This window comes from Oryx dammah, unplaced genomic scaffold (assembly GCF_014754425.2).
Source record: "Oryx dammah isolate SB20612 unplaced genomic scaffold, SCBI_Odam_1.1 HiC_scaffold_29, whole genome shotgun sequence".
NCBI lineage: Eukaryota > Metazoa > Chordata > Mammalia > Artiodactyla > Bovidae > Oryx > Oryx dammah.
In genome coordinates, this window is record NW_024070213.1 from 12,757,777 (window position 1) to 12,774,103 (window position 16,327).

The following is a 16,327-nucleotide window of genomic DNA, read 5'->3' on the forward strand; positions in this document are numbered from 1 at the left end:
GGGGAAGATAGAGGGGGGAGGGGGAGACAGAGAGGGGGAGGGGAAGATAGAGGGGGGAGGGGGAGACAGAGAGGGGGAGGGGAAGATAGAGGGGGGAGGGGGAGACAGAGAGGGGAGGGGAAGATGGGGGGGCGGGGGAGACAAAGGGGGGGGAGACAGAGAGAGGAACGGGGAGACAGAGGAATTGGGAGACAGACAGAGAGGGGGAGGGGAAACAGAGGGGGGAGGGGAGACAGAGAGGGGGAGAGGGAGACAGGTGGGGGGAGACATGTGGAGGGGAGAGGGAGAGAGGGGTGGAGGCATAGCCAGGGAGGGAGGCAGAATCTCGGAACACACCTCGTGTGTGGCACATTGCCCACTGCACACGGTTCACAGCGTCCTGCTTAATACAGCAGTGCTTCGGGGCTGTTCATCTTGACACAATTCTCAGCCACCCGAGGCCTGAGGGAGACGCCCTGCCTGGAGTGTGTCAGACAGGGCAGCTTGAGTTCTCCCGGACCCTGGCCCCCGAGGCCTCTGACCAGGCCACTCTCCTAATCGGGCCACGCAGTCATGCTAAGCTCGTAAGCTCGACGAGGACAGGGTCACATGTGACATAGCTGTCATCCCCAACGACCCTGGCCACAGTTCTAAGCCCCCTGTCAGGGGCATGCCTAAGTTCATTCAGTCACTCAACAAATATTTGCCGGGGATTGTGCGGGGGGAGCTGGAGGGAGGGAGGCGGGAGATTGTGGCCAGAGGCAGAGGGCAGACAGGACTGAACAGCTGCGGGATGAGGGGTGAGCGGGAGGGGGGAGCAGGCGGGCTCCGTGACCTCTCCCGTGGGGTTGCAGCTCCTCCAGCCCCTCCCACCCCCCTCACAGCTTCCGTGTCTTTCCATCGCCTTGGCCCAGGTGGTGTACTTTACGGCCACCTTCCCTTACCTCATGCTGGTGGTCCTGTTGATTCGAGGGGTGACGCTGCCTGGGGCAGCCCAAGGAATTCAGTTCTACCTGTACCCAAACCTCACGCGTCTCTGGGACCCCCAGGTAAGAAACCACCGATGACGAGGGCTGCCCCTGTGTTCTGTATGGGCATCTCTGCTCCATCTCCGGCATCCTTGGTGGGGGATATTTCCACACATCTGCTGGCAGCTCTGTGTGCTTCCCTGCTAGTTTCACAGCTGCCAGGGAGCCCAGGGGTTGTCCCTTGGGGGCTGAAGGTCCTAAAAGCCCTTCTCCAGGCTCTGCCCTGCCCCACCTCCCACCCCGCTTGGCACCTCCTTTCACACAGGGGAGCCTCTCTCCCCTGACCCTCCGCCAGCCCTCTGCTTCCCCCTCTCTGCCCACACGGCCCACCACCGGTCGTGTCTCCGGCCCCGCCTGGAGCCAGCTGGCTGGTGTTGAGTTTCCTGCCTGCTGTCCGGAGGGCTGCACCCTGCCTCCCCGCCCCTCCCGGCCCTTCCTTCAGGTCCACCCTCCAGGAGCGGGTGCTTGCTGACCGAGGATTTGGGCAGCAAGGCCTGTTGTGAGAAGCCTCTGCCGGCTTCCCGCCTCCTGTTTGCCCGCCGTTTTGAAGGGCCTCCCAGGTGGTGCTAGTGGTAAAGAACCGGCCTGTCAATGCAGAAGACTAGGGTTACATCCCTGGCTCGGGAAGATCTCCTGAAGGAGGGCACAGCAACCCGCTCCAGCATTCTTGCCTGGAGAGTCCCATGGACAGAGGAGCCTGGCGGGCTACAGTGCATGGGGTCTCAAAGAGTCGGACAGGACTGAGCAGCTCAGGATGCATATGCATGCAAAGCCAGGAGGTGCGGAGGCAGAAGAGGCCATGGGCGAGGGGAGGCCATGGGCGAGGGGAGCCCAGAGCCCTACACACCGGGCTACCCCCTGCCCCCATCCCCCCAGCAAAGGTCACCTCCCAGGAGCCTCCTCTGCTCGGTGGGGAGGGGCCATGTCCCTGAAAGTGTCGCCCAGCTCAGGGCAGACCAGCTTTTCAAACATTTTAATAGTAAAGGCAGTGGCATTGTCTTGCTGAGGGGCAATGGGGGCAGGAGAGGAGGGAACAGCCCCTCCCCCAGCTCCCTTTGAGGAGGGGACATCCCCACAGAGGCAGTGGCTCCCCTGGTTCTTTGTGCAGAGATTGGGGTGACTGTTCTCCAGCCTGCTTTTCCCCCCTAGATGGACTACAAGCTCTTCCATCCTGGGTCCTGGGGTTGCTGTGGCCCCCAGAAGCAGCCAGACCATTCGAGCCCAGACATTGCCCCAGCCTCGGCCCTGGGGTTCCTTCATGACCTCTAGTGGGATGTGAGCGTACCCTCCTGCACTCGTTTCTGAGACAGATAGAGACAGACGCAGCTGTCTCATCTCCACCTGGGCCCGAGGGTGCAGTCAGGCTGTGGAGCCAAACTGTAGAATGGCAGCTGCCGAAGCTAGAAAACCCCAGACGTCATCTGTGCAAACTCCTCGCAGCACAGATGAGCAGACGGGGCCCAGGCTCACATGGAGGTAACAGCAGGCCGAGACCCACAGGGAACCCTGTGGTGGGACCAGGCAGCAAGCTGGAGGCGGTGGAGCAGCAGAGCTGGGCAAGGCCTGGGGGGAGAGGAGCCAGGTGTGTGTCTGGCATGGATCCTTCACGCAGGAGGAGCTGCTGTGGTTCTGGAGCACGGCGTGGACTGGTGGCTGAGCCACAAGGTGTCTTTACTTGGGGGTCAGGCAGGAAGAAGGAGGGGTGACGGACAGGGAGACGGGCAGATGGAATGAAAGAAGAAAGGGAGACAGGGTCTAGAATCTCTGGTACTGACCGGTGGCTTTTCTGACTGATGCCATGTTCGTGCTGACCAGCTGTGCATAGCTGACAACTGCTGAGCGCCTGCCACAGCCCTGGCTTTGTTAAGAGGTTCATGTGTACTATTTCAGCTCATCCTCACCATCAACCAGTGAAGTATCCCCACCGTTGTTAGTTGTTATTAAGTTGCTCAGTCGTGTCTGTGTGTCTGACTCTTTGCGACCCCATGGACTGCAGCACACCAGGCTCCCCTGTCCTTCAACGTCTCCCGGAGTTTGCTCAAACTCATGTCCGTTGAGTCAGTGATGCCATCCAAACATCCCTTCGTCTGTTGTCCCCTTCTCCTCCTGCCTTCAATCTTTCCCAGCATCAGGGTCTTTTCCAATGAGTCAGTTCTTGGCATCAGGTGGCCAAAGTATTGGAGTTTCAACTTCAGCTCAGTCCTTCCAATGACTATTCAGGACTGATTTCCTTTAGGATTGACTGGTTCTATCTCCTTGCTGTCCGAGGGACTCTTGAGAGTCTTCTCCAGCACCACATATAACAGCTGGCGGCAAATATGAAGGAGGACAAGAAAGCATGCAGCTCTGAGAGTTAAAAGGCCATAATTCTGCGTCTGGCTACTACAGGGATGAAGACCTCTTTCAGTCTCCTCTCCAGGACACTGTCCTTCCAACCCCGGGCAGCTTCAGGCCATGCAGGGAGCCGATGCCCTCAGAGTCCTCCAAGGCCATGGTTTCCAGAGCCAGGCTTAGTTCTGAGCTCGTGAGCAGTCATGTTAGCTGCTGGTCCTGGCCTTCTGCAGTGCGGGATGTCCCGGCCAGAGTGCTAATCAAATCCAGTTGGTGTTCCCCAGGAAGTGTGACGGTTCCAACCTGCATTTGGCTGGCACTTGAGAAAGGTGCAAAATTCCTGCAGCACAAAGACCAGAGCGTCTGTGTCTGTCAAGCTCAGTCTGGGAGCAGAAGCCAGGCAGAGACGCGACTGGGCTTCTCTGTCTGCCAGGCTGCTGTGCGGTGGGTGGGCTGCCGCCTCTCTCGGGCTCCCCAGCACCAACTCTGTCCCACTGGGGAGCAGCCGCGGGGGCCCCGCTGGTGCGTGTGCTGGTCAGGCTCTGTTTCTTTCCCTCACCCACCCTGAGCCTTTTTGTCTGTCCATTGCGCTCTGGTAGATCGGTAAGGACAGGGTCTGGGGACAACGTGTCCAGAGAACCCTTGCTGGACATCTTAAATCTTCGTGTTAAGCTATTCTCGGGAGGGTTTATTTCGGGGGGGAGGTTGGAGCCATTAATTAGAACGAGGCTTTTTATTTGATGTCGCACATTGAGACCTAGGGAACCTGGAAGGCGAGTTGCTTCTTTAAAATGACAGCAACAGCAAATAGCCCACTGTGATATGCTGTGCTTAGTCACGCAGTCGTGTCTAATTCTTTGTGACCCTCCAGGCTCCTCTGTCCATGGGGATTCTCCAGGCAAGAATACTGGAGTGGGTTGCCATGCCCTTCTCCAGGGAAATCTTCCAACCCAGGGATTGAACCCAGGTCTCTTGCATTGCAGGTGGATTCTTTACCATCTGAGCCACCAGGGAAGCCCAAGAATACTGGAGTGGGTAGCCCATCCCTTCTCCAGGGAACTTCCCGACCCGGGGATTGAACCAGGGTCTACTGCACTGCAAGCAAATTCTTTACCAGCTGAGCTACCAGGGAAGCCCTGAGGTGGGATAGGGAACTAGTGTTTTTTTATGTATTAGGCATTTGACATACACTATTTTATTTTTATTTGTTATTTTACACATTTTATCTGTTAATATACCCCCTTTTTATTTAACTTATTATTACCATTTTCATGATGAGGCAAGTGAGGTTCAGAGAGGTTAAGTGACCCGCCTAAGGTCACACAGCAAGTAATGAACAGAGTTAGGAAATGAACTCAGTTTGACTCCAAAGCCCAGGCTTTTTCTGTTCCATAATCGCCTTTCTGAAAATAGTAAATATAATAGTTCTTGGGGTTGGACTCTGGGTTGAAAAACATCTTTCCTGGATCTTCTAGAAATTTCTCTCTTCCCCTGTCCCCCACTCCAAGACCTCTTTTTAACCCACACGTGGCCAAGTTTTTTTCACACCTGTTTTGTCAGGCAGTCTTCTGTGCCAGCCAAGCTCATGGAGCTTTGTTCTGGAAATCAGGGCTCCTGCACCAGGCAGGTGGCAGCTGGGCTACAGCAGGAACAGAATGGCTTGCTCTGCTGTGCTCCAGCCCTTCCCCACTCCACCCCCAGCCTGCGGCTCCCCTACCCCTGCAGGCCAGCCCAGAGCAGCTGCAATCCAACTCACTAGCCAGGGGCCTGGGTCACAGTTGTGGGGCTGACCCCTGCACTCTGAACCCTAAGGCCTTCTGCTTCCTTTTCCTCTGTTCTCATCAACCTCTCCTCCCAGCTTGATCTGAGTGTGTCCCCCGAGGGCGAGGTGAACAGCCAAGTCACAGTTTTCCTTTATTTCTTCTTCCCAAGCCCAAGTTCGAAATACTTCCTAACACTGGGATCTGCCCGCGGGCAACCGTGGGAATGTCTCTGAGGAAACAGAGAGTTTCCCATGTGGACTGTGGGCCCCGCCAGGTATGGGAGTGGACCTCCAGGGCCCGAGGCTGGGCCAGGTCCTGGATGACCTGCCTGGAGAGACCTCCCTGATTCTTTCTTTTTATTTATTTACTATTTTATTTTGGCTTCGTCAGGTCTTAGCTCCTGGAGGAGGAAATGGCAACCCACTCCAGTATTCCTGCCTGGAGAATCCCATGGACAGAGGAGCCTGGTGGGCTGCAGTCCGTGGGGTCGCAGAGAGTCGGACACGACTGAGCGACGGAGCACACAGAGCAAGTCTTAGTTGTAGCACATGGGGTTTCTTTCTATTGCATCACGCAGGCTCTTTCTTTGCAGCACAGACTCTTCAGCTGTGGCCCACAGGCTTAGTTGCTCCAAAGCATGTGAGATTTTAGCTCCCCAACCGGGAATCGAACCCTTATCCCCCCACATTGCCAGGTAGATTCTTAACCACCAGACCACCAGGGATGCTAAGTCGCTTTAGTAGCGTCTGACCCTGTGCGACCCCATAGACGGCAGCTTACCAGGCTCCCCTGTCCCTGGGATTCTCCAGGCAAGAACACTGGAGTGGGTTGCCATTGCCTTCTCCAGTGCATGAAAGTGAAAAGTGAAAGTGAAGGCGCTCAGTCGTGTCTGACTCTGTGCGACCCCATAGACGGCAGCCCACCAGGCTCTTTCGTCCATGGGATTTTCTAGGCAAGAGTACTGGAGTGGGGTGCCATTGCCTTCTCCAACCACAAGGGAAGTCCCCCCTTATCCTTTCTTCTCGAGCTCAGAGCCTCTTGCCTCACTGACCCACCCCTCAGGCTGTGATAATGAAGGGGACGGACGAGCGGCCTTCAGACCAGAGGCCACTGGGCTTCCTGGAGGACGCACCCCTCAGTCTCTGGGGCAGTTTTAGAAGAGGAAAGGGTTTGAGACGCCGCAAAGGAGGCACCGGACTCCCTGAGGCACAACCTCTGCCTGGGGTGTCCACTGAGTTTTGTAGTGCCCACCCTGGTACCCCCCGCTCGGCTTCTCTCACGCCTGCCCTTTCCTTCTCCAGCTTCCAAAATAAATCCCGAGGCCCCCCCTCCCCTCTCCCCATCATCATTTCCCCTGAGGCTTAAGAAAGTTTCCTTGGGCTGGTCGACCTTGCCTGCTATCTCTTTTCTGGCCCTGCCCCCTTGGGGGTCTTCCTCTATGCTTCTTGCTGAGGACCCCCTGCCCCAAGTGGCAGCTCCTGCCTCCCAAATGCCCTGGGAGTCCTGGTGGGCAGGAGGCACAGACGGTCAGGCGTGGCTCCCCTCTCTTCACCCTCTTTCCTGTCTGTCTCCAGCCCCGCACAAGTGGAAAGAGAGCAGGAGGCGAGAGCGCCGGGGTGGACTCCAGTTCTGAGAGGCTGGAAGGGCGGGATCCCCACTTCTGGGCTATACACTGGGGTTCCCCAGGAGGCTCTGAAACCACACAGGCTTCTGGGTTCTGCTCTAGGCCTAGTTCAGGGTCTCAGCTGGGATACACGTTGAGGAATGTGTGTTCTGAGGCAGGCAGCTGGCATGGGGTCCCTTGGACCTGTCAGAGCACCAAGGAAAGGGGGCATTTTGGGGGAGTGAGAGCAGGAGCAAGGGAGGTCGAGGGTGGTCGCTGTGGTTAGGGAGGCAGGGGGGTGGGCAGGGGCTGAGGAGCTGTGGACACGAGCAGCTGAGGCTTTGGTGCCCATGGACACGGGAGCCTGATTTTACCGGAAGGACAGCAGGGACCTCTTTGGGGGCTACTGTGGAGGGTGAGACCAGAAGTGGGGACCCCGCCACCAGCCTGGCGATGTCCGTGGCCCCAGCTCGGTGCTCACGTCCTCTGAAGGCAGGAGGTGCCTGGGGAGGGTCTGTGGCCCCAGGACCCCCACCTCCTGTGGATCTGCAGCCTTGCCGAGCCCCGTTTGCCTTGATCTTCTTTCTCTTTGGGATGTTATTCTAGCTGTGAAATCTAAATCACAGCGTGCACAGGCCGGGCCGGCAGCTGAGATAATAAGAGGGACAGCTGTGCCCTGTGTTTACCGAGCGCCGTCTTCCCCCAGGAGCACACAGCCCCTTCGAGATGACATCTCTTCACCCTCTGGATGTTTTGTGAGCGGAGGATCCCTCCTCTGTTTTCAGAGGGTTTTGAGGCACGTGGGACACACTCCCATGAAGGCTCTGACATTGAGGACCCACATCCCCAGAAAGACTGTTCTGGGTTCCTTCCAAACTGAGCACATCATCTGGAGTCTGGGGTGGGAGAAAGTGGGGGCTGAGCCCCGGGCTTTGTTTCCATTACAGCAGCGTGGGGCCCAGCCTCACTTGTTGTTTTAGCTTGTTTTTTTGTTTTGTATCTGACTGCCCCGGGCCTTAGTTTCAACGTGAAGGTTTTTTTTTTTTTTTTTTTGCGGCATGTGGGATCTATTTCCCTGAGCAGGGATTGAACCCAGGGCCCCCCCTGCATTGTGAGCAGGGAATCTTAACCATTGGACCACCAGGAAAGTTCCCAGGCCTCACTTGGTTCTACAGCACCTGCCCACCAGCCTCCATCGTGGGTCCTTTAGTCCTGATGCCCGTGCCATCCCGTTGGTGCCCAACACACCCCATCTAGAAGCCCAGGAAGTCGAGCCCACTGGGACAGCATGGTCTGGGGGCTCTCTGCCCCGGCTGAGGGCAGGGCTCGGTATCTCCAGCCTGGCTCGGCGGTGGGCCTGTGGGCACCTCGGAGGGGCAGCTTTCTTGCCTTTTCTCTGTGTAGGTGTGGATGGACGCGGGCACACAGATCTTCTTCTCCTTCGCCATCTGCCTAGGGTGCCTGACGGCCCTGGGCAGCTACAACAAGTATCACAACAACTGCTACAGGTGAGTGGGGGCGGGGCCTGGGCGCCTGCCCCTCCAGGTGTGCCAGGTCAGGGGCGATCCCTACACCCCATCTGCCTTCACTCCACTCTCCAATCAATCTGCCAGGGCTGCCAGGTGGTGAGAGGAGCCAGGGGCAGCACGGGCAAGCGATTGCTCCCTGGAGGACAGGGTAATTGAGGTTGGCTGGGAAACCCAGCCCTGGGCACAGGTGGGCAAGCAGATCTGCCCGGGAGTGAGTCACACAGAGCAGCCCAGGCCCGCCTGCTCTGGCCCCTCCCCAGGGCTCCTGCGGGACCACCTGGGTTATGTCAGAGAATTTAAGCCAGTTTTAGTATTAGCTAAACAAAATCACATCATGCATTTCAAAATAGAAACTTAGGTGAGTAAGGAACATCTGTAGCCTGGGTGCCCCTCTCCCCTCCATTAACGTGCGGGCTGGGCTGAGTCACGAGGGTGGTGTCCCAGGAGGCACGGTGACGGCTCGGTGGGAGAGGGAGGCTGTGTGTCCGCGGGTGAGGTTCAGACCCTATTACTCGCTTGGGGCCTCACTCTTCCAGGATGATCGTGGGTCAGTCCAAGTCTGAGCCCATGGAGTCGGGGCTCAGGACCAGCCCCTTCGGTGTACACTGCCCCTGCTGGGCAAGCGGTTTCCCTTGGGTTCCCTGGTCCCGGCCAGAGGTGCTGGGAGCCCCGCTGACCGTCTGTTCCCTGCCCCGCCCCGCCCGCAGGGACAGCATCGCGCTCTGCTTCCTCAACAGCGGCACCAGCTTCGTGGCCGGGTTTGCCATCTTCTCTATCCTGGGCTTCATGTCCCAAGAGCAGGGGGTGCCCATCTCTGAGGTGGCCGAGTCAGGTGGGTGGTGTTTTGGGGGGTGGGGGGCCCGAGACAGGTGACTCCATGAGCTTTGTCTGAACCTTCGCCAGCCCACGGGGATTCACAGGCGTTTCTATTGTCCCCTACACTCTGGGTGACCTTTCAGTGGCTGCATCCTGGAAAGATGTGGGATGGACTTAAGCAGCAATTCCAGCTTCAAAGGGCGAACACGTGTGCAGAGCACAGCTTCCTTCCACACCCGCCTCCAGTTCCTCACCCTGGAGGCAACCAGTGTCATCAGGCTCATGGTTTCCCTCCAGAAATGGTTTAGTCTTTTAAGAGAAAAAGAACACACCTACGTCTACACGTACACATTCACACACACACACACACACATATTACTGTTTCTGCTTGTTACATCTTGTAACAACCAGTTGCTAAGATGCAGTATACATTGTCCTGCATCCTGCCCTGTCTTGTACCCTTTAAAGTGTGTCTCAGAGGCGAGTTAATTACCGGCACATGGCTTTCCTCCTTTAAGTGCCTGACCCTCATTCCCTGCCCCCTACCCATGCAGCACTGCTGTTGCTTTTAAATAAAATCACAGATGGTCCCCTATCTGGGTAAGTGGCCAGCGTTTGCCTTGTACACCCTCTAGGCCCGTGGACCACCTGCTTGCACCTGTAACAAGATGATTTTGATCATGGGGCTCACAAGCTCCCCCATCACACAAGGTGCCGGGCACCAGATAACTGACATCATGGGTTCTTATTAAGACCGATCGTGTTTCTCTTACAAAGCGCTGCCCTGTGCCAGGCGAGGTGCTGAGTGTTTGTGGCGACTTGTGATGGAGAGAGGTGGGGAGGGGGCAGGCCCTGGCAGCGTGGGAAGCAGGCTAGGAGCTGACCGTCCTCCTGGCCCATGGTCTTGCTCTTCCTTTTAGACAAGATTGGGTGCATTCAGAGTGTTAGGGCCATAGACGTGCCCTTCCTTTCAAAGGCAGCTCCCTATGGATGATCGGGTGCCGGCATGTGACCCTGTTCTTGCCATCTGAGCCAGCCGAGGGCAACATGAAATGTTTGAGAGGATGGGGGTGTGCAGTATCATGACACCCAATGCCAGCTCGCTTGTTGGTCAAGAGAAAAGGCAGTGCAGAGGTGCAGAGGTGGCCAGCGGTGCCCCAGACCCAATCTAGTATTGCCTTACGGTCGCACGAAGGCTCCATGTCCTTCACCTCCCCCACCTTCCCTTTTACACTGGGACAACCAGCTCCACAAACATCTGTGAGCTCTTTTTAAGTAGGAAACCTCTGGTTTGGAGCAATAGATCTGGAGAGTGAGCGCTGAGGATTTGGCGGTAAAACTTATAGAAATGTGCGCGAAATAGACCCCTTCCTATTTTCCAAAACCCTTTAAAATGCACCAGCCTTTACGTTCTCCTCCTGCCCCGAGAAAACAGCAGGCAGTACCTTGAAGGGCAGGGATCAGGTTGGGGTCTGGGTGTCTTCTTCTGGGCCAGGACGGTGGTGGGGGTGGCTAGCTTCCGGGCTCCCGCTGTCCTGTGTCCCACACTGGGACGCCCGCCTGGGGGTGGCACTGGCGTGTCCCTCTCTCCCTGCACAGGCCCCGGCCTGGCCTTCATCGCCTACCCCCGGGCTGTGGTGATGTTGCCCTTCTCGCCCCTCTGGGCCTGCTGCTTCTTCTTCATGGTCGTCCTCCTGGGACTGGACAGCCAGGTATCAAGAGAGATGGCCACTTGGAGCCTGAGGGGAAGTGGTGTGCGTGGGTTGGGGGCGGGGAGCAGCGGGCTTGTTCCCCACACTGAACCTGATGCCCTGAAGGCCCTTAAAACAGCTGGGGGCTGGGCGCGTGTCAGGTGGCGATGCCCTTCTAGGGACCGAGGGGAGCTTTGGAGGGTCCAACCCCAACCATGCAGGGGCCGCTCTGGACCGTCAGGAGGCAGGTCGGGCTGCCCCCGGGAGCGATGAGCCAGAGCTGGTTGACGGAGCTTCTTGTGGGAGGCGCTTGCCCTCCAACTCCTCGCCCTCTCATCCAGTTCGTGTGCGTGGAAAGCCTGGTGACGGCGTTGGTGGACATGTACCCCCGTGTGTTCCGCAAGAAGAACCGGAGGGAGGTCCTCATTCTGGGGGTGTCTGTCACCTCCTTCCTCGTCGGGCTGGTCATGCTCACAGAGGTGAGGGAGTGGGGGCTTGCAGGTGGGTCCTGGGGAGGAGGAGGGGTCACTGTCCTCCCAGCAGGGGAAGCAGCTGCTGTGATGCCAGGTCTCTGCCATCTGGGCTTCAGGGCCTGGGGTCTGGTCCTTTCCCAGCCTGGGAAGCACTGAACATCTAGCTCTGGTCATGGCTGAGGGATGCTTTGGCTCCCCAGATGCTGAGAAGTATAGAAAGCCTGGATGGGAAAATCAAAAGTGTCTAGTACAGTTGGACTGGGAAAAACTGCATCCAGCAAGACCCCATGAGTTCCCAGGCAGCTGACCCAAGTTCCAGGGACAGACTTCAAAGGCAGTAAAGGGAGCCCTGGGGTGGGTGACATTCCGGGTGACATCTCAGGGGAGAAGGCAGGAGATGGAACTCATAGCCTGAAGGTACCCAGGACGGCCCCTATCTTGACCTTCTGCCAGAAACGCACACTATCGTGGATTCTGCGTCACCCCCTGCTTGTTCTCAGGGCTCGGCTAATAATGGCTGTTTCAGCTCTCTTTCCCAAAACAATAAGAAGCCCCTAACCTCCTCTAGTCTGCCTAGAGCTTTACAGCTTACCAGCCAGGCTCTCTTTGCATCCATCTCCTATGATCCTCCCCGCCTCCTCTCCACGCCCGCCCCGAGGGTGCCTGTCTCCTCGGTAAGGTTCTGTCTCTCCCCCTCCCCGGGCAGGGCGGCATGTACGTTTTCCAGCTCTTTGACTACTATGCGGCCAGCGGCATGTGCTTGCTGTTCGTGGCCATCTTCGAGTCCTTCTGCGTGGCCTGGGCCTACGGTGAGTGACTCTCCCCTTGGTCCTGACCCTGGCACTCGCCTCTGCCCAGGGCTCTCAGACAAAGGAGATACCACTGCTCACAACCACCTTCCCTGGCCCAACCTCAAAAAAAAAAAATCTCAAGAATCCGACATGGCCCCCAAGAGGTGGTCTTGTGCACCCTCCTAATGATGGCTGCCCCCACCCCACCCTGGGGGACCACATCACATCTTATCTAGAGCTTTTCAGCCTTTAACAACCTCGATCATCAGAAAATCCCTGCCTTGGCCCAAGCCGAGTTCTGCCTGCTGCTGTTTATGTCTGTGAATTCCAGGCAAGAGTCAGTTCCCAGGGCAGTCAGAGAAGACATCCACCACGTCTTTTCCTGACCGGTCCTTGCCCTTCCTGGTCGCTGCGGTCCCTGTCCTGGTGCTTCAGATGCTAGACGGTCCTTTCTCCCCTCCCTCCTCCATGGCAGGAGCCGGGCGCTTCTATGACAATATCGAGGACATGATTGGGTATAGGCCGTGGCCTCTCATCAAATACTGTTGGCTCTTCCTCACACCGGCTGTGTGCACAGTAAGACAAGCTCCGGAGGAGAAACCAGATGAAGGGAGAGAGGCGGTGGTCCAGGAGAGTAATGGGCCCTTACCCTAGAAGGGACTTCTCCGTGGGGACTGAAAATCCTTTAGAGGTGTCATTCATCCTCCTGTTGGGTTCTGCAAAATGCGAGCCAGATAGCTTCTTCCTTCCCATTTCACAGAAGTATAAACTGAGGGCCAGGGCAGCTGGCTCGACCTACTCCACAATGTGAGTCTAACGTGGGGCAGATGCCTCGGGCTGCTGAGATGATACTCACTGATAAAGTCCAGTGATGACAATAGCAGTTCTAGAACATTTAACTTCTTGCTGGGCACAGAGTGCATGACACATTTAATCAGTCCTCACAAGAACCCCATGAAGTTAAGAATTACCGCTTTATTCACGTCTCAGGTGAAACTGAAGCCCCAGAGGTTAAGCAGTTCACTGGAGCCGGAAGGTGGCCAAGAGCTGGGGCTCAAGCCCAAGCAGCCTGGCTTGGAGTCTGGGCCTGAGCTCCCAAGCACTGCTGCTTTGGCTTTTCCTGGGTCAGCAGCGCCCCTGAATGCCCACTGTGCTGATGACAGGCCAGGGGATGGAGGCTCCACCCCTGCACTCCAGGTGCTCACAGCTGGGCACCAAGTCCCAACTGAGGGCCAACCACGTGTAGAGATGCCCAGGGGCGTGGGGACCCTGCAGAGACAGAGTAGGCGCCTTGGAAATACCTCCCCAGGGGTATGGATTTTGAGCAGTCTGTGGATGGAGGCTGGAGGTAGACTGGCCCAGCTGGGTTGGGGACCCATGCTCCCCCAGCCCCGTCTCTCCCATTCTCACCCTCAGGCCACCTTCCTCTTCTCCCTGATCAAGTACACCCCGCTGACCTACAACAAGAAGTACAAATACCCGTGGTGGGGTGATGCCCTGGGCTGGCTCCTGGCCCTCTCCTCCATGGTCTGCATTCCTGCCTGGAGCTGCTACAAACTCAGCACCCTCAATGGCTCATTCAGAGAGGTAGGGAGATGGAGGGGAGAAAAGAGGCAGAGGACGAGCTGGTGGCTCGTCCTTACTGACAGGTGGCAGCCTGCCTAGGGAGAGGGTGATACACAGGAGGGCCAGCAGTCCTCGCGTGGGCATCAGGGAGGGACAGACGGAGTGCTCAGCTGTCTCAGAAAGAGACAGGAGGCCGCCAAGATGCCGCTGTGGTTACCGGGAGGGCATCTGTGTAGGAGGAGGCACACACACAGCAGGGAGGAGGGCTGCTGCCCCCTCACCCCCCGTCTCCAGCTCACGACAGACCCCACTCTGCTCACAGAGAGTTCGCCAGCTCCTGTGCCCAGCCGAGGACCTTCCCCAGGGGCACCGAGAAGGACCCTCGGCCCCGGCCACACCCAGGACATCACTTCTCATCCTCACCGAGCTGGAGCCTCACCGCTAGAGGCCAGGCCCTGGGTGGTCCAGTGAGCTTTGTGGGCACGATTACAGAAGGAGCACACAGAAGCAGCCCTCTGTGTTTCTCCAGGCTCCCCGCCCCAGCTCAGGAAGGGGTGGGGGCGGGGCCGGCAGAGACTAGACAAGATAATAGGGGACATTTTAGAACCCAGTTCTGACCTGGGTGCCTACTTCCGTGCTCCAGGGGTGGCTGGACGGGTGAGAAGGGCCAGGATCAAGGGCAACCCCTTTGAGAGGGGCCTGGGGAGTCTGGGGGAGGGGCGAGAGCTCTGTTTGGCTTCCCTTCATTCCATTAAATCCACATTCTTCCCACCACCTGCTAGTGGGTCCGTCTGGTTTCTGCCCCCTACCCTTGCTGCCCTCCCCACCTCCTCACCCACCCTGTCCGCTGTTTCTCCTTCCCACATTGAGTGGGGTCTCTCCTTGTGGACCAGGAGCAGAGGGGCTGCTGTGGGAGAGGTGGGTGGGGCCCAGCCAAGGTCCTCTGTCCCCAGGCCCTTGGCCAGAGGGGCTGTCTCCCCTCTGTCCACACCCCCATCCGTCCCCTCTCCCCATCCGTCCCCTCTCCCAGGTCCCTTCCCTCCTCCTTCACTCTGGAATAAGAAAGGAGATGGAAGGGAGAAGAAGGAGTTCTCGTTAGAAGAAGGAGGATGAGAGTGGCTGGGCTTCTTTCCGCCCGATTTCCCCCTGCCGAGTCCTTTCCCGGCCCTGCCTGCCCAAATTGCACACCGCACCGGGCATCGTGCGCAGGTTCTAGACACGGACAGTTCGCGAAGCCCCGGTGGAGCAGGCCACTACCCGGCTCGGCCAGCAGAGGGCGCCGCCTCCTGGGGCAGCCGTGCCTCTCCGCTCGCAGGAGGATGGATGCGGACTTGGTAACCGGGACGCGGCCTCGAGGTGGGCGGCTAGGGGACCTCCGCCGGCTGCCGGGCCTGAGCGCGCAGAGGCATTCAGAGAGGAGCCAGGTGGGAGGCAGAGCCTGTGCGACCTCGGGGTCAGCGGGCCTGACTTTGGCCCTGCAGCCGCCCACAGGTGTGCTCTGCAACCTGGCGCTTGGCAGGTAAGTGGAGCAGGCGCCTGTCCTGGGGGCCTCCAAGGATTCTTAGCGATGCAGCCAAGTGCTCAGAGTTTCCTGGGTGATTTTCTTAGCTTTTTAGTGAGCCTGCTGCTGCTGCTGCTGCTAAGTCACTTCAGTCGTGTCTGACTCTGTGTGACCCCATAGATAGCAGCCCACCAGGCTCCCCCGTCCCTGGGATTCTCCAGGCAAGAACACTGGAGTGGGTTGCCATTTCCTTCTCCAATGCATGAAAGTGAAAAGTGAAAGGGAAGTCGCTCGATTGTGTCGGACTCTTAGCGACCCCGTGGCCTGTACCCTACCAGGCTCCTCCGTCCATGGGATTTGCCAGGCAAGAGTGCTCGAGTAAAAAAAAAAAAAAAAAAAAGAGTGCTCGAGTAGGGTGCCATCACCTTCTCCCTTTAGTGAGGCTACTAGTGGGAAAATGCACTGAAGTCCTCAGGTTTTATTCTTTGTTATAGTTGGGAGGGTTTATTAAAATCAGTGACGGCAGCTCATTCGTAGACAGTGGCTGCCGCCCCCACCCCACACCCCAGTGTGCCAGGCGCAACCCAGTCCTAAGATGGGAGAAATAAGTTTGCTAGAGGAACTTGTGGGTCTCCAGATATACATGTGGAGTCTTTGCCCAGCTGAGGACATTTTCGGGACACAAACTACGGGGTGCTGAGCTCAGGACACGTGAGGAGCAAAAACGGACATCTCTTTAAGGACAAAGGAAGACAACCGCTATGAAAGAAAAGCAGTCTCTGTGAAAGAATAAGTGGGTGTGGGAGGGACCCCGAGGATCCCAGGACAGGAGACTGGGAAGACCCAGGGAGGGAGGCAGGCAGTTCAGTCATGGTGATCTGACCCCGAGTTGGGAGCTTCGCTGATGGTGGATAGAGTTGGAAAATAACTCACCGGCACGAGTTCCACAGATGTGGGTTCTGGTCTTCTCCTGCCTCACACCTGCTGTGTTTCTTGGTGGAATTCAGGTCTTCATTGTTTGCAGACAGAAATGATACTGGGCACCTCACCCACACACAGGTTTGCGGTGGCTGGATGGGGTCATGGGCATGTGAGCCCACCCCTGAGGTCATTAGACTAGTGGGGGATGGATGGAGGGGGGAGCTGTCCTAAAAGTCAGGGCTCAGGTCAGGGAAAGGGAATAGCCATACCTGGACGTGACTTCAGCCTCTCAAAGGGATGGCTGGGGTGGGGCCACTTTCTGTCCCCTCTGCTCG

General features: G+C 57.6%; 1 protein-coding gene across 4 annotated transcripts in view; it reads left to right on the plus strand.

The window, feature by feature from the left end:
• SLC6A13 (solute carrier family 6 member 13) overlaps positions 1 to 14,344 on the plus strand; it is a 38,805-nt gene extending 24,461 nt beyond the window's left edge. Inside the window, exons 7-15 of one of the 4 annotated variants that reach the window (XR_005719757.1) lie at positions 894 to 1,028; positions 8,109 to 8,212; positions 8,941 to 9,065; positions 10,649 to 10,761; positions 11,082 to 11,219; positions 11,920 to 12,022; positions 12,480 to 12,638; positions 13,421 to 13,591; positions 13,893 to 14,344. Coding sequence is in view for 3 of the 4 variants with exons in the window: in XM_040233714.1 (XP_040089648.1) it covers positions 894 to 1,028; positions 8,109 to 8,212; positions 8,941 to 9,065; positions 10,649 to 10,761; positions 11,082 to 11,219; positions 11,920 to 12,022; positions 12,480 to 12,580; positions 13,421 to 13,591; positions 13,893 to 14,015 (1,113 nt within the window). In the remaining variant the exon portion in view is untranslated. Of the gene's footprint in view, positions 1 to 893; positions 1,029 to 8,108; positions 8,213 to 8,940; positions 9,066 to 10,648; positions 10,762 to 11,081; positions 11,220 to 11,919; positions 12,023 to 12,479; positions 12,639 to 13,420; positions 13,592 to 13,892 lie in introns of those variants that run through there. The other 3 variants (XM_040233714.1, XM_040233715.1, XM_040233716.1) reach the window with 3 other exon arrangements.
• Positions 14,345 to 16,327: the final 1,983 nt, after the last annotated feature.